General features: G+C 51.7%; 3 protein-coding genes across 3 annotated transcripts; all 3 read right to left on the reverse strand.

Annotated features, from left to right (window-relative positions):
* Positions 1 to 2,772: 2,772 nt before the first annotated feature.
* HRG_09839 (polyprotein) lies at positions 2,773 to 5,974 on the reverse strand (the record flags this gene model as incomplete). The annotated part of the gene is made up of 13 exons (XM_044868310.1): positions 2,773 to 2,870; positions 2,919 to 3,274; positions 3,460 to 3,581; positions 3,631 to 3,776; positions 3,840 to 3,884; positions 3,975 to 3,993; positions 4,148 to 4,168; positions 4,213 to 4,272; positions 4,445 to 4,670; positions 5,059 to 5,151; positions 5,313 to 5,550; positions 5,632 to 5,871; positions 5,962 to 5,974. 13 exons carry the CDS (start codon positions 5,972 to 5,974, stop codon positions 2,773 to 2,775), a joined length of 1,677 nt encoding a protein of 558 aa, XP_044716891.1.
* Positions 5,975 to 9,455: 3,481 nt separating this feature from the next.
* Positions 9,456 to 10,622, reverse strand: HRG_09840 (helix-turn-helix, psq domain-containing protein; the record flags this gene model as incomplete). Its single annotated transcript, XM_044868311.1, has 6 exons — positions 9,456 to 9,609; positions 9,669 to 9,682; positions 9,896 to 10,036; positions 10,082 to 10,201; positions 10,290 to 10,417; positions 10,475 to 10,622. The coding sequence occupies 6 exons, from the start codon at positions 10,620 to 10,622 to the stop codon at positions 9,456 to 9,458; spliced, it is 705 nt and encodes a 234-aa protein (XP_044716892.1).
* Positions 10,623 to 15,538: 4,916 nt separating this feature from the next.
* On the reverse strand, positions 15,539 to 15,856 carry HRG_09841 (uncharacterized protein; the record flags this gene model as incomplete). The annotated part of the gene is made up of 1 exon (XM_044868312.1): positions 15,539 to 15,856. One exon carries the CDS (start codon positions 15,854 to 15,856, stop codon positions 15,539 to 15,541), a length of 318 nt encoding a protein of 105 aa, XP_044716893.1.
* Positions 15,857 to 17,456: the final 1,600 nt, after the last annotated feature.

Genomic DNA, 17,456 nt, shown 5'->3' on the forward strand with positions numbered 1-17,456 from the left:
TAGATGACGCGCGATGCGCGTTAGACATCATGGTCTTTACTAGTACATCACAAGACTAGTTAATTAACGATAACAATTACTACGATTTTACTATCTATCCCTTGCAGTATGGCCTCTCTAGAAGGTAACTCATCTATTATCAATACGTGGATCGATTCAGAGACCGGCTTGCCTCATTTCTCGCGCTTTACACCCGATAACCTCGAGACGCGAACCGTCGCAGCAACCCAGCTCTATCACGATGGGTTTTACCGTACAATCATGGCAGCTTCTGCTGCATTACGCGTACCCTACTATCGGTTACGGTCTCGTATTCAAGGCAATCATCCAAAGGCTACCAATGGAGGCAACCGTACACTTCTTTCACCGGAAGAAGAGAAGGAGGTACTATGCTGGGCGCATCGCCGCATCACACAAGGCCACCACATCCAGCAACGCTCCTTACAACAACATGCCAACGCGATACTCAAAGCTACGGGCCGAGGTAATACTACAGCTAGTGGGTCATGGGCTCGACGATTTATAAAACGCTACAAACAATATTTCCATCGTCGAAAGGCAGTTGCCCGAGACGCAAAGCGTAAAGTCATGCAAGACCGTGAAGTCCTCTCTCGATTCTACCAAGACTGGAATAGGTACATCGATAGAAATAGCATCAGACGCGAGAATATCTGGAACTTCGATGAAACAGGCTTTATGGTGGGGTATTTACATACCGGGACGTATATTTGGACCTTTAACGAAGTCAATAACCCCGTCTTAACAGACTCTCGGGATACGGTCTCGATTACTGCTATAGAGTCAATCTCCGCGACCGGCAGCAGTATCCCTCCTTTCCTCATCCTTCCAGGGGCACAGATCCCGGTCCGTTGGGTTAACGATAACCTCGATAAAGGCATAACAATTACAACAAGCCCAAAGGGCTACGTCAACGATATCCTTGCCCTCGAATTCATCGACCACTTCGAGCGTCACACCCGGCCCCGAGTCCCCGAAGAGGAGCGCCTTGTCTTAATGGACGGCTGCGAGAACCACTTTACATACGAATTGGTGCATTTTTGCTACCAACACAATATACAGCTGTTCCCGTTACCGCCTCATGTGACTAACCTACTCCAGCCGCTTGACGTTGGGGTCTTTGGTCCCTACAAGCACTGGCATCAACAAGTGCTATATCGTGAGATTGCAAACGGAGCTACTAACTTCAACAAGACCGACTTCCTTTTCCATCTTCAAGAGATGCGTAACCGAACCTTTAAGCGGCCTACGATCCTATCAGCCTGGGAGAAATCTGGTCTCTTTCCATTCAACCCAAGCGTCGTCCTCGACCAGTTGCAAGATGCGTTATCCTCATTAACCGACTCTGTCCGCGAACGAGAACTCCCTGGGTTCGTTGAGGAAGGCACGCCAATAGATGACGATAGTAGTAACGAGGATGCATTCGAAAATATGCGCTCTACACCACAGACGCCAACTTCTCGATCGATCGAAGCGGTTCCAGGCGGTAGAGGGCCAGCAACGCCCGTTACAGTCCATCGTATTGACTGGAAGACCCTCAAAACACCACGGCTAAATCTTCACGACATCCACAAATGCCATGAATTCATCAGACTACGGATAGACCTCTCTATTGCATCAGGTACGCCTATTACGCCGTCAGTTGCACACGTACAGGGAAAAGTACGTAAAGCAGCGCACACCCTCGCACTCAATGGTATCACCGCCACGGATGAGATGAGGCGTCTCAAAGAGAATCAGCTTAGACGATCGAAACTAGCAGAAGGGACATCGATTGTAGGGAAATTCGGGCCATTAACCGTCCACGATTCGAGACTACGTGTCGCAAAGACGAATACAACCGACTGGCTGCACAGGCTGACGAGGCACGAAGGCGGCAAAAGGAAGTCCGTGAAGAGGCTGCGTTTTGCGCCGCTGGGTTAGGCAGGTTAAGGGTACCTGCCGAGATAGTATCTCGAAGTCATCAAACAAGCAGCTACGGCTCCTTGGCCGCGACAAACGAGGTCTTCGAAGCTACATGGATAGTATCGAGTCGATATGTTACCAATACGCCGCTTTCCGTGCCCTTGGCGATCCAGATCGATCGACTGACTGTCCTTTCGCTTGGATATGGTACAATGACATTACGTACACTCGAAGCAGCGTTCTTACTTGGCCCAAAGACTACGATCGCGAGGTCGTACAGAAAGCCGTTGAATTGGTTATCTTAGAGACCCAAGAGAGGTCTACAGCACGAAGGGCGCTTACGTTTGAAGTTGACGGAATTGAGATTACTGAAGAGATCGTTATTGACGGGCTAACCGAGGAATTTGAAGCTATTATAAAGGAGGAATAGATAGGCAATCTAGCATCGTGAGACCATCAATCTAGCTGTATGTGATGGTAGGCACCTATGTGCCTACAGATACGCATGCGCACAAGCTGTAGGCTGAGTCACAGTCACGACAGGTAGGGTAACCGGTGATGACTTCAATTGTAACTAACTAGGGAAGAGGAAGCTATTCACAAGAAACGGAATGTGCACCCGGTAATGGGGGCATGCAGCCGGGGCTGCGTGCCCTGATCGCGGGGTAGGGTGTCACGTGGGAGTCGTGCATGAACCGTGATGGTATCCCGATTGCACGGGTTACTCAGCAGGTTAGTATTCCAACACAGGCAGTCTTTTCTTTTCGTGATGGAATCCGAAGGCTGCCGTGCCTGCCCTTCATTCCGGTCTCAATGAAGGGAGGCTCGTCATCATGGAGTCGTTTGTCGTTAGGTGGTGTCTGCGGTCACGGGTCGTTGTACATATCCTTCCACTCGAATCGTCAGCCTGTTCGTCTCAATCAACCGTTCCAAAGCACGGTTGGGTGCTGCTTTGGTCATCGCATCAGCCGGGTTGTCATCCCCATTGATCCAACGGATCTCTGCCATCTCGCGCTGCTCGTAGGACTGCCTTAGCGCCATGATATCAATCATGAGTCGCTTCTCTTTCGTGGTCCCGAGCTTTACGAGGCATTCGTATAGCGAGTATGAGTCGGTGCAGACAATGAGGAGTCGGGGTAGGTCCAGCTGCTTGACAATAGCCTGCAGGGTGGTCGCGATGACAATGGCCATATCGAAACCTTGGACCATGCCGTAGATCTCCGAGGCTAGCACGCTCCGGGTCACTCGCTTGCTCTTCGTAGATGACCAGTGCAGGACATTGCCTCTGATCGTGAAATCAGCAGGGCTCTGTTCCTCGTTGGCGAGCACAATAACAAAGCCCAGTTGTGAGCTTAGGTCTTTGTTGTTCGCGAACGAACCGTCCGTGAATACCATTAGCTTCGCAGTCGAAAGGCCAAGGGAACATAGCGGAGTCCTCGTTGCAGGTTGTCGGTCTGCCATTGTATCCGCTTGTTCAGGGTCTTGTAGTCCGGGGCTTCCGGCTGCTGCACTTGTGCTGCGACTGAGTAGTCGAACGTGGCCTCGGGCTGGCAGATTGATGCGATATATGCTCCGCGCGCGCGCTGTTGGGCGTATTGCTGCGCGCGATCCGTGGAGGAGAGAAAGATGGTGGCTAACTTCTGGCCTTGGCCCTTCTGCTGGATGATAAGGTCGTCTTTTTCGGCTAGAAGTGTGCAACCATTAAACTCGAGGAGTCGCGGCCGATAGCTGGCTCCTTGGTTTCGAGCGGAGCTTAGCCTTCTGGATCTCTTTTTCTTCTGCGGCCGCGAACTCAGGGGAGGCGAGGAGGAGGGTGTCATCCGTCTGCATAGCGACCATGCCGAAGCCGGCGGCTTGATCATTGGAGATCAACAAGCAGGGGTCAAAGGTGGAATGTGTCATACCGAGGCGCTCACGATGATGCCTATAATATGTCACGAACCAATGGAGACCTGACTCTGCTATGCCATACAGGGGAAGGATGACATGGATGATGGTGTCTGGGGGATAGCGGGGCACTAATTCCGCTGGGAGGCGTGCGAGTATCGTACGATTCAGGGGGGTTTTGGACTGAATATACGCTTGTGTGATATCACGCAGGAAGACGGAGGCTTCACCTGCGAGGGAGGGCAATTGAGAGGAGTAGCCGCTGTGCTGCCCGTTGCACGGTCGGCGACTGGGTAAGGATATTCTCTTTATCACGATCGTTATAGCCTTGAATGACGAGACGGGATTTCTCGTAGGCCTTGTGGTTGGTCCGAGTCCTTTAACTTCGCGGACCATGCGTGCTTTAAAGAGTCTTTGGCCTTTGTGGGCCACGGGGTCGAAACGAATGAACTCAAACACACCCTGTGCGATTAGGTTGTTAATCTCTTGGGTATCGGACTGTTCAAAGGGGGCACCTGGTGTGGTGATGTGGCCTTCGCGGCGCAATTGAACAGCGTGATATATAGTATATATCTCGTACCGCCCCTTAGCAGAGACCCGATATTTAAAGGCGGCTAGAATAATAGTGATTAACTTCCTTCTTTGACAGGTTGGCTACGCCGGTCTTGGGCTTGTTCTTGGAGCCTTTGGGGCGTCCTCGTCGGCGTTGTTCAGGTAGGAGCACAGGGGCAGGGGCATCATCTTGATCGGGGTTAGGGGGTGCATTGGGGTCGACTCGTCGGGGATTTGGCTGCGAGTCGTCGTGGGGTTGTGATGAGGGGGCCTGAGGATCACGGTGGTATTTCTTGACCGCTGTGATCCTGAAGTTGCGGGGCCATTGACATGATTGATTGTTATTTCGTGGCCGTTATTGCCGATAACGATCCACGGGCCGGTCCAGCCGTCAGCCTCTCTCACACGAGGACCTCGCTCTGCAGGGAAGCTCTGCAGCGCGCTCTACATTTGGTCCATTCCTCGTGTTGAGGGCATCTCTAACCTGACGGGCAGCGGCAGCACGGTGCAGAGCTGCCATGGCTTTCCGAATAGCCTCTGCGCGCTTGATCATAGGGGGAGAGGGCGGTGAATCGTGGTTGATTCGTGGGTATGCGCCGAAGACGAGGAGGGTAGGGACAAGGCCATCCGGGCCGGCTGTGTCATTGACTGCCTTTACAGCCATTTGGAGGAGGGCATCTGGGCTTCTCGACTCACCCAACTCTGCTTGGAGGATATCGTAGGCGCGGCGGAGGGCCGTGTGCCTTTTCTACCTTTCCAATCGAGTTGTGGGCTTCGATAGGCACCTGCCTGCAAGTGATACCCATCAACGATGCCTCTTTTTGGAACTCCTCTGCTGCAAAGTTAGTGCCGGCATCGTGGCGCATAAAGTCCGGGGGGCCTTGGTAGGTGTCTATCCACAGCATCCGTAGCGTTTCCCAGGTGTCTCGGGCGGTCATCGAGGGAGGAACCTGGCGCCTTGGAACGCTGTGGCTTCGTCGATCACGTGTAGCACAGGCTTTCCGCCTATTTGGACTACATCCGCGGTTATCTCGAAATTGAACTCGCGGTCGTCTCTAAGGGTAAACCTGAAGCGTTGGGGGGAGGTGCCGTTGATTTGACAGTGGTGGCACATCCTCGTGATCTCACGGATTGACTGCTCATCAATATCATCATGCCCGGCACATCTAAGCAGTCGGTGGAGTCTAGCTGTGGCCGGGTGACCGAATCGTCGGTGAAGTCGTCGCAATTCGCGTTCGGTCAGGAATACTCTCGCAGTCTCTTCTTTACCTAGATGGAACCATGCGTGGCCCCATTTACGTACTGCGGGAACGCGAATGTCATCGCGGACGACTTCGTTGGTCTGATTGTTGAAAAACAAGCCTAGCCGGTCCATATCGGCTAGGGAGAGGAGGAACGGGGTCTTAGTGGGAAGAACGTGGAAATCAACGGGCCCGAATGCCGTGCGAATCGCGGTCGCACCGACAGACACAATCCGGGGTCCATCTCCAAAGGAGATGCCTGCCTGGCCTGCGCGGGTGGTATCGAGGGTAGCGCAGTGGTCTTCGCGCTGCCAGGCATGGAATTGGTCTAGGCCAGCGGTTGAAACGTCGGAAGCACCTGTGTCGAGCATGATGCCCTGATAACGCGTTGTGTAACGGTCATCGACAAGGAATTGTTGTGCCGGGGCCTTTTGAGGAGCGCTATAGGCATCTTCCTTAGTCAGACGGTGTAAAACAGCGTAATCTGCGAGGAATGATTGCGTGAAGAACAGCGAGCCAATCGCTGGGTCTTCATCGTCAATTTCATCGGCAGTATCATAGTCAGGGACAGGGTCTCGTCAAGTTCATGACCTTCGAATTCGGCGAGGAACATGGCGAAGTCCGGGGTCGTGTCGGAGGCATTGTGGGCATTAAGGAAATACATCCGTGATTGTTTCCGTTCTTCTATGGTATGCTTGGTAGACCAACAGCCAGCTTTGCCGCAGATGAAGCACACCTTCTTTCTCTGCGGCTGTCGTTTGGGGTTCGCGCTGTTATTGTTGCGGAAGGGGTCTATTCTGTTGATACTTGCGGTCGGTATACCATTGGGTGCTACCGTTGTCCGTGATCGCAAGTTCAATAGAGGCGCGGAGGTCGGCAAAGAGTTGTTCGCAATGGGCGGGGCTTTGTACAAGGCTTGCTTGAGCTCAGGCGTTCCACGGCAAGCGCGGATGACTGCGTTGCGGAGGTTGCTTTCGCCAGCTATTTCCGGCCCAATCGCTCGTTGACACAATTGGAGCTTGTCAAGCATTATATCAAGCACAGCGTGGAGGTCCTTGTCACTGTGCTTGCTACGGACACTGTTGAAGGTGATAGTTGACCAGTCCGTATGGTAATGCTCCAGATTCACGTTGGTATCGAAATGTTGCTTAAGTTGTCGGTAAGCGGCGGCGAACGTGAGGTCTGGGTCAAGATAAAGGTCATAGTAGGTCTTTGCTCGACCTGTAAGGGCGCGGGGGAGAAAGGCGTGTAGCTGACTCTCGGGGACTTCAACCGAACGGCAGGTGGTTAGGAAGTTCCTGATCTTATCGTCAAGGAGATCGTAAGGTTGACCTGAGTAGGTATCTTCCTTATTCCAAATCTTGACGAAGAGGGAGAGTCTGGGCATTGGTCGGGGTGTTCGGCACGTCTCGTGGTGGCAATGTGCGGTATGGGGTGTATTGTGGCGGATCTGACTTGGCTCTTGGGAATCGCCACTGAATTGGGGTAGGTAATAGGGAGCTGGTGTTACCTGGGAGCTATCCTTGTGCGGTGAGGAAGGTGTAGCTCGTCGGAGCGTTTGTAAAAGCGGTTGGGGTGACGGATTGAGTGGCCTGCTGGACAGGTTGTACAGGCGGTTGAATGGGTGTTGGGAGGGCAAAGGGATCGCTGCGGGCACGGGTTGTGCTCCTTCGTCGATGGAGGTGACCGGGGTATCCTGGGTTTCCCAATATTCTTCGGTGACGAGGAAGCGAGAAGATAGTCATGTCGGCATCTTCTCAAGGGGCCAGTGATCACTTCCTTCGTACGAAGATAGTTGACGAATGCAGCTCGAATCGTTGGCTCAATCCTTCCGAAGAGTGCACTATTCCATCCTTCGAAGTGCTCTTGGAACATAATAAGAGTGTCGATTCTTCCTACATTGGCTCTCTCATAGTCGGTCCACGCACGGGCGAGTTGTGTGATCAGGTGGCGTGGCGTTGGCTCTTCATCTGGGTTCACAGGGGTATGCCAGAGGGATAGGTCAATGTCTGACATGTCGATCGGTATGCCAGTATATTTGTCCAGCCATCCTTGCACTCTCTCCTGGCTTGGGGGATCGCGAGCAATATAGATAGTAGGGACGGGGGTATTACTACTGCCTCCCGGGGCACTGCTGCTAGGTCCTGCAGACATAGTGTCGGAGGTGAATTGTAGTAATCAATTGTACTGATTAAAGCACAATCGCGAGGGAGTCGGAATACGTTGCTGACGCAGCTAAGCTATGTCTTTCCTTTCCTTCGAACGGTCGGTGAGTTGCTCGGCGGAACGGCAGTTAGGAATAGCAATAGGTTAGCCGTAGGTTCTGCTTCTTTCTTCCGAACGGCACAGTGAGTTGAAGGCGGATCGGAATAAGGAGTGTCTCCTGCTCTTAGCACAAACTTGTCGTCTTCGAACGGTCGGTGAGTTGCTCGGCGGAACGATTCACGGAGTTTGTCTCTTCTACCCGTAGAGGAAAAGTATCACTTTCTCCGAACGGCACGGTGAATTGCAGGCGGATCAGATCGGCGACTCTTCGTCTACCTTGCTGCTCTGTGGCTCCTTCGGGACCTGGAACCACTGATCAGTGATGGTAGGCACCTATGTGCCTACAGATACGCATGCGCACAAGCTGTAGGCTGAGTCACAGTCACGACAGGTAGGGTAACCGGTGATGACTTCAATTGTAGCTAACTAGGAAGAGGAAGCTATTCACAAGAAACGGAATGTGCACCCGGTAATGGGGGCATGCAGCCGGGGCTGCGTGCCCTGATCGCGGGGTAGGGTGTCACGTGGGAGTCGTGCATGAACCGTGATGGTATCCCGATTGCACGGGTTACTCAGCAGGTTAGTATTCCAACAGTATGTCTAATTGTTGTACGGATAAGTGCGTAAATCGACGTGGTGGGGCTTCGTGCGTTTATGGGGGGAAATTAGGTACATAATCCTACTAGTTAATTGGCGGGGCCGCTATGTACTCTTTTTTGCGAATCAACGGACTTTTTGCTACTCAACGCACCCCCCGTGCATGACTTGACATGCGCGGGAATCGGGACGGATTTTAGTCCCCCCAAGTACAAGGGAGAGGAAGTCACGAAGCTAGCTTTGTGGCCTCAGCCGTACTCAGCCGTACACGTGACTGTGTACGTAAGCTAGCTAGGTGAGTGCAATAACGTAATCTACCCCCTTCCTGGCCACACCCCCTACCTGCTCAAAATTTCCCCACCCAAGCGACCCGTACCTCATGGCGCGACCAACCGAACACAACAGACGGCAATTGATTCCAAGAGACAAACAAGCAAGTAAATTCAGACCTGTCTATCTATTACACGTCCGGGCATTATGTTCAAATGACCTGCATTTACTACACCGTGGTGGTGCACGCCGTCTTGGGACGCACAGCTCTTCTTCTGTCTGCCGTCGGGCCTGCTCCTCGATAAGTTGTTGCCCTGCCTGCTCATCCTCCCTTGCCCTCAGTCGCCTAGCACGTTCCTCTTCCTTTTCTCGCCGTCGCTTTATCTTAGCCGTGCCTTCTGCGACAGACAGAGCACCACCATCACCAATATACTCGCGTCGTTGCTCTCTCTTCCTCTTTCGCCGCTGGTTTTCTGACCGAAGATGTCTGTTTTCGTCGGCGAGCAGCGCGGCACTATGCATGGCCATTTGACATCCTTTGATGAGCTGGTTTATGGCTTGTGAGACCGGCGTGCCCGCATTTTGTGGCCGGCGCTGAAGAAGTCCTTCCACGTGAGTGGTAAGCTGGCTAACATTGCAAGGTGTCTTGTGGGCTTCCAAGCTTTCTGGGGCTTGGTGTGCTTGTCGCCGTCATCGTTGGCATTGTTGTTGCCATTCCTGTCAACCTGAACTAGTAACCGTGACAGAACCCGGGTCGGATTGAATGGGAAAGGCCTGTGGCCATGAATCCACTTCGGATGTTCGACGGGAGAGCGCTTGTCGGCGGGCCTCGATGTACAGAAGCAGGAAGTCCTCTTTATCGATGTGGTTGACCCTGCGAGCATCTTCTCTTGAACATTCCGCCCATATATCGTTTTCAAAGGCGAAAAGCACCCGACATCCAGAGGCTGTAAGAGATGTGAGGAATGAGCTGGCATTTGGAGTACCACGATGGCATTGTCTGTACAGTACTTGTCGAACTCCGGCGTAACATGGCTGCCGTGCCCGTCGAGAATGAGAAGTCGGCGTGTTCCAACGGTACGGCGCCGTGTGTATGGGTCGAAAACTCCCTTCAACCAATGCAATCCAAGGTCGTCGGAAGTCCAACCTTTGTCGCTCACGGCAATCTGCCAGTCCTTGGGCACATCTGCCTCGTACCAGCTTGCTTGGTGCACCTTGCCCTGGAAGATGACCATCGCCGGCAAAGCCCAACCTTGGCAATTAATAGATTCAATTACGGTAACCCATTCTCGATTTCCTGGCTGCATGACCATAGGCCGACCTCGCCGGTCAGACCGAGTAAGGACTCTTGCCGACGCAATGACTCCCATTTGAAAACCCGTCTCATCGAAGTTGTAGACATCCTCATCAAGAATCCCCCATTTCTGTTTCGCCATTGCCACCCGATCGTACCATTCTTGCATCATCTTCGGGTCTTCGCATTTGGCACGTTGGTAATCGTATCGACGAGTATTTCGCCTTGATTTCGTCGTGGCGGCCAACGAACTTCCGCACCCAATTTTCGCCGACAGTTTCTTGGCAGCGCTCCGAAAGCAACAAGTTGGCCATGCGGCGAGTGTAGACCACTGTCGGCGGCATCCCTCGCTCGTCCATCGACAAGACCCATTGTACGAGGGCAGTCTCTTCCGTCGCCGTCAACTTCCGGTTGTTCATCTGCGCGTCGCGTCGGGGCCGGGCACCGCGCAGTCGAGCAGAGACTGTCGATTGAGGGACATCGTATGCCGTCGCGGCCTTGTGGGCGCTGTCGAATTGGCCTTGCTGATAGGCCTTCACGGCGAGCAGGACCCGTTCTTCGCGTGGAATCGATTGGTCTCGAATTTCCGTCATGGTGGTCGGCCTGTCTCGCCATGAGGTGCGGGTCGCTTGGGTGGGGAATTTTTGAGCAGGTAGGGGGTGTGACCAGGAAGGGGGTAGATTACGTTAGACTAATACCATTCCCACACCTGTCAATAAAAAGGAAGAACGTACCAAATTTCTATGGTATCTGTCTAGATGCGGAGGACTTCATTATGTGGGGACATGGGCTCTACTGGCCCTACGCGAGAAGGAGGCTTTATAGGAGGGTCTCGGAAGACATTCGGACCGGGGTTACACGCCTCCCTTCATTCCTTCCTTCCTTCTTCTCCTCCTTCCCCTCATTCTTCTTCATCTTTTTCTCTTCTCTTCATAGATTACCAATACAACAGTCACAGGCATAGCTCTTTAGCACCTTTGATTCGTATTCTCTATCACCCCTGTGCACAGCACGAATACCCACGACCCAACAGTATCGCTACCAAACTAAGATCTTAATTCCAAAGCTCTTTCCTTTCGCAAAGGAATGCGAGAAGGATCTTCCAGGGATACTTATACAAGAAGATAAAGCTCCAGCTCACAACCACTATATCCAGCAGCAGGTGTACGACTTATATAAAGTCCGGCGCCTTCTTTGGTGTGGCAATTCGCCTGATCTTAATGCTATTGAGCCTTGCTGGCCTTGGCTAAAAGAACTACTACGAAAAAGGCGCCCTGAAAAGCCGGGCTGAAGCTATTTCTGCTTGGGAGGCAGCTTGGAAAGAGCTGCCGCAAGAGAAGATAAAAGCTTGGATTGAGCGAATTCCTCGGCATGTGCAGAAAATCATTAAATTGGAAGGCGGCAATGAGTATCAAGAGGGAAGGAGGGATAGTATTAGCAGGGAATAAAGCCATAGAAATTTGGTACGTTCTTCTTTTTTATTGACAGGGGTTATTTTAGCGTCAGCAATGACTATTGAAAGCTTCCTCCGTACATCTGTCCATAATGGAAAATATGGAAAGAACTTTGCCATACGTAGAAATTCAACAAATTCGTTTCACTTTTTAGCGCTTGGGCCGGGGGGCTCCCCACAGGTTTCAGCCCCACCAAATTTGTATACGAAAGGTACCTGGCCGTGCCGGCGTTGTGCGCTGCGTTGTCAGACTGGCAGAGGCGGGCCCGGCTAGATGTACATTCTGTATACAAATTTGGTGGCGCTGAGACCTGTGGGGAACCCCCCGGTCCAGGCGCTAAAAGTCGAACGAATTTGCTGAATTTCTACGGTAATGCGGGTGTGCGTTGTCCATGTCTCAGCTAGATGCCCTGTCCATGTCTCAGCTAGACTCCGAGACAAACCAGATGGCAAACCATCATTGGCCAATGGATACCCACACTGCGGTTAGGGCAAGCGGTGAGGAAATATCCGATTTAAGTGGACACCCTACCGGTAGTCCTTCCTCAATATGTGGGGTAGGACAACACGGCCCTATGTGGTAACACGTCATCCGACACGCCATCGTGTCCCTTCCCAGCCAGCCCTGTTCCTTTTATCTTCAAGCCTCGGAGATATGGGCAAGCCTACCTCATTTTATCTAAACACTGGAAGCTATTTCTTCGGTACAAATATTTTCAGATTCATGGAGCAAATCCTCATCATGGTTCAATACGCGATATCTTTGACCGGATGAGAACTTTTTCTGCTCATTGCGGTCATAATTCTGGTGCAGGCTCGTTGCGCACTTACATCCCCTGAGCATCACACACTTGCGATGCTCTACCCCAATCAGGAATTCGTTTCATTGAAACGCCCACATTGCCTCAGCCGCTCGAACCCTCCCTCAGGCGAAGAGGGGGGAGGAAGCTGACCTGTACACGCTGCGGGGTTGCTAATAATACAACGTGGACGAATGGTAGCTGTCGTAAGCCGAAAGCCGATATAGCGCCACCGACAGGGAGCACCTTAGTCAACAGCTCCATACCTCAACGGTCGGAGCAAGTCGCTCAATGACGGCATTTCCTGATCCAAGATCCAGGGTACGTGTCCAGTGATGTGCCGGAGCCGAGCGTCCGTCGGCAAATACATGGTCAGAGACTGATCATGCTTCATCGAGGCCGTCGAACTATACTCTGCTTTTGTTACGCTTGTCAACACTTCATTCAAACGTTTGAATGACCAGTATGAACAATAATACTACAACCATGACTTGGCCTTTATTATTCACTTTTGAGTTGGATCACATCCAACAAAACGGAATTAATGTGCAGACTGCTATTGTTTTGGGAATGGTGTCATTGTTCTTGGCCTCCATGTCTTTGACACTGCTTAAAGCTGAAGTCAAAGTTCCGTTCGCCGGATATCGAAGCTATTGGGAGCCTACTTGGCTGGTCCGTCTCCGATTTGTGCGAGACGGGCCTTCCATTATTCGTCAGGGTTATCATCAGGTCAGTGATTCATGAGGGAGGCGACAGAATAACCAATTGCGTTGGAAGCTTAAGTGTTGATGGTCTAACGTTTATGCTTCAATCAAGTTCAAGGATTCCCTGTTTCAAGTTCGGCGCATTGGGGCTGACATCGTCATCCTCACACCCAAATATGTTGATGAGATTCGTGCCCTTTCACAGGATAAAGTACGCTCTGTTGAGCCTTTCATCCATGACTTTGTCGGTGACTATACTCGCGGCACGGTTTTTCTGGAGAGCGATCTACAAAACCGAGTGATCCAGCAAAGACTGACCCCAAACCTGGGCCTTCTCACTTCCATCATGAAGACTGAACTAGACCTTGCTCTGAAGAAAGAAATTCCCGAATGTAAAGGTAAGACCCATCGGCCATAACTCTTCAGGGTCATTGTCTTAGTTTGTATTCCCACAGACCAATGGTTTCAGGTTGATATAAACCACCTCCTGGCGCGGACTGTTGCCCACATTTCTTCCAGGGTGTTTCTTGGCCCGGAAGAGTGTAGGAACGAAGAATGGCATACAGCAACGGCCGAGTACAGCAAGAATCTTTTCATCACTGGCATGGCTCTACGGATGCTCCCGCGCTGGCTCCGACCAGTTGTCGCTCTCCTAATGCCTTCCTACAGGGCGCTGCTCACAAACGTTGCAACTTCTCGAAAAATTATCGGCGGCATTTTGAATTCACGCCAGGCTTCTAAGAAGGAGCTGGGGCCGAACTATGCGAAGCCTACGGATATCTTGCAGTGGATGATGGACGAAGCGACTGGTCGAGAGCGATCTCTCGACAACTTGGCCCAGCGGATGCTCATCCTGAGTTTGACTTCAATACATACAACGGCCTTGACGATGACGCAGGCGCTGTATGATCTATGTGCACACCCAGAATATTTCGAGCCGCTTAGAACAGAAGCCGCCAACGCATTGTTCGACGTCGGCCGATGGGACAAAACTCTCCTCAGTCGACTCTGTAAGTTGGACAGCCTTTTAAAGGAGTCGCAGCGATTCAGTCCCGTGTTTCTCTGTAAGTAAGGTGTTTGCATTAAGAATACGGCCAAGAGATAGTTGACATGTTCACAGTGACTTTTAACCGCATCTTTCATAATCCAATGACACTCTCTGACGGCACCTTTCTTCCGCCTGGGACTCGCGTCGCAGTGCCTTCGAATGCCATTCTGCAGGATCCTGCTCGTGCCCGCCCGCTGCGCCCTCCAAATTTGACCCTTTCAGATACTCTAAACTGCGCGAGGATCCGGCTCAAGCGGAGAAAGCACAGCGATTCATGTTCACCATGACCAACTCTAGTAACATGGCCTTCGGATACGGGAGATACGCGTGTCCCGGCCGGTTCTATGCTGCCAACGAAATGAAGTTGATTCTATCTCACCTGCTTCTACGGTACGAATTTAAATTTCCCCCTGGTGCAAAGAGGCCCGCCAATTTTACGATTGACAGCGATATGTTTCCGATCCTGCAGCTCGTCTCTTGATTAGGGAGCGGAAGTCTCTGGATCCCTTCCTATGGAAGCTTACAGGATGAAGCTGAGCCTGGAGCAACGCACAACTCGGCCATTCTTTTAGGCAGTTGCTATGCGGGCCGAACTGGTGTTTCCAATTTGGCAGTCGATGCATTCCATGGGTATGATTCCAGCGGGTGGCACGGGTAGAGGATTGAGTGGAGTGGCTTTCAACCTGGCTGGGTCGGAGCCGAACAGATGTCGAAATCTTTCCCTTTCGGCCCTTCCTCCGTCTCTCAACTGGCTCCGGAGTCCGAGCGAGCCGGGGCCGGCCTGCCGCTTACCTGCCGCAGAAGGAGCGCTTACGACTGCTCTCTATTAACAATTCGCGTTTCTCGCACTTGCAATTGTCTTTCTCCCATGTAATCTCATGTGACGCGCGACCTTCATTGTCGTATATGAAGCGATGTAATATAGATCCATTCTGGTCGTTCCATGTAACGGTCTCAACCAAGTGTGTTGACAACTAGCTGAGCGACTGCAACGAGTACCCATGCACCACCACCTCCCACCTTTTCGCCAGGCAAAAAAACCACCAAAACTTAACTATTTCACTTTCACACAACTTGACCAAAATAAAAGTTATTTGCAAATGGTTGCCTGGTGTAAATTTACAATTGATGTATCTATTGGATTTTAGGGCTTTTGACCGGCCTCCTGATCGTGTGGTGCGCTGAGGTAGTATGGTTTCTTCTCTGACTTCAATAACTGAAGCAGCCTCCGATTCTGGCCCTGACTCCCGAAGAGCTATGGTTCACCACAACATGCTTCTTTTCGCTTCCTTTTTCTGGATTGGCTTCTCCAGAGGCTAGAGCCTCGCTCAGAGTCATGAAACGTTTATTGGGATTCGGAATAGCCTTCCTCTTCTTCTCTTCAGGCGTGCCAGTTCCTCCTCCATGCCAGCAATTCTCGTGACATGCGCCATTAACGTCTGTTGTTGAGTCTCAAAGCCTTTGGCTATCACGTTATACCGTCTCCGTGTCTTTGGTGTTTTGTTTAGCCCAAGATCGCGAATCTGGCGGCTGGTTTTGGTGTATCATCCGAGCCAAAATACGGCGCCGGCTCCGAGTCCTTTTGGGCTGTCATTCCGCCTATCCTCTTGGATTTCTGGGTGCCGTAGAGCTTTGGCTCGCGAAATTGGCCAATGCCAGTAACTCTCCAGCCGGAGAGTATATTCTTCTTCGTCATTCCCACTTCACGAGCCTTGGCGTAGGCTCTGATGAAATTGACCTTATCCATCGGAGCAGAATCAGTCAGGAAGCGAACTTTCCAACTCTCGTCGATATGCAGCTTTGGAGGCGTTGAATACTCCATTGTCCAATGGCTGGAGGCCGTGAGAGCAGTGTGCTGGAAGGTAGCAACAGTAAACGTTGTTCAAAAGCATGTAGCCATCCATTCGTCCTTCTGATGCGTTTTTGCGTGTCCCTACGCACACTGGGGCGTTGGGCACGGCACCAAGCATCAAGGACACCGGCTGCCGAACGCACAGCCATGTGAACAGGCAGCCGTGTGAGACAGGCAGCCGTGTGAAACAGGCAGCCGTGTGAACAGGCATCGGTATGTGGCTGCCTGGTAAACCGGCCGGATCACCTAGATAGTCCGACCTGGCTGCCTTGTTGACTTGGTATGAGACTGACTTGGTATGAGACATGGACCAAGACATGTTTAGGCAGCACTTACAAGTGGTGAGTCACTGGATAGTGGCACGGACGTGCCACTATGTATATATATGTTGAGAGCTGTCAGACAGAATTGAATAGAAGCAAGTTCAATCGCAACAGGTTATGCACCCGGTTGCTTTTATTTTGCTTCCACTGCACGATTGAACTCGGCATATGAGAACACTTTTTCGTCAAGAATCGACGGTTGACAGCAAAGACCCGGCACTATGGGCAAGAAAGACTACAAAGGAACCATCCTTGATGGAAGAGACTCCTTGACAGCTGGAAGATGGATCTTGAAGATAACTTGTTGAGTGACGATCTTATGAGCTGCGTCACCGGTATGGCAACAGCGGAATCGTCAGATTTATCAATGCCAGGAGAGAATGCTGCGGACATTAAAAATGTCTCTCTTGCGAGAATGAAAATACGACAGAGTATTGACCAGATCCACAAGAACTCAGTCAACCATCTCACCGATCCACGAGCAATTTATCAGTCCCTCGTTAAGCGATACGCGATATCGAACAAAGCAGGGAAGACCTGGCTAGCCTCTGAAAAAGCGAAGGCGAGAGAGGCCATGGATAGCAAAGAAAAGGCAAACGCGGTCAGGATCCTGAAGACAGTGGTAGTGAATCTGAGAGATCTACCTACTTGCTTCCGAACACAAAAGTAACAGCCCTCCACAATGGTATCTCGACAGCTGTGCTTCCGTCCATATCACCCCAAGGAAGACCAATTTATCTCAAAGTTGTCCCCTACAAAGACAAGTGTTGAGATTGCAGACGGCTCGAGGTTCGTTCAAGAGGGAAAGGAGATGTGAGGATCTTTACGTCTCACAGAAAGGAAGAGCAAGGTCGACAATAGTACGTGGGGTGCACTACATCCCGGAGGCGACGAGCAGCCTGCTATCAGTCGGTGAACTGGAAGACAGGGGAGCATGTATTGTCGTGGACTCTCCGGGGAAGACAGTCACGGTGACAAGAAATCAGGAGGAGGTGCTGTTTGGCCACAGACATAAAAGGTGTGGCGCTTGAGCCAGACAAGAGGGCACCGAGCCCATACAATCCAAGAAAAGGATGGCGATAACGGGGTAGCGCTGAAGTCAATCCTGAAGATGCCTGAAAGACTACTACATGCTAGGCTGGGACACCCTGGAAAGCATATGGAGGGCAAACTGAACGCCGTAATGGATGATCTCGGAGACAACTCATTCTGCCCGTCATTCTGCTCAAGCTGCACCGAGGCCAAAA

This window comes from Hirsutella rhossiliensis (genome assembly GCF_020360975.1).
Source record: "Hirsutella rhossiliensis strain HR02 chromosome Unknown scaffold00013, whole genome shotgun sequence".
In the NCBI taxonomy this organism is placed as follows: domain Eukaryota; kingdom Fungi; phylum Ascomycota; class Sordariomycetes; order Hypocreales; family Ophiocordycipitaceae; genus Hirsutella; species Hirsutella rhossiliensis.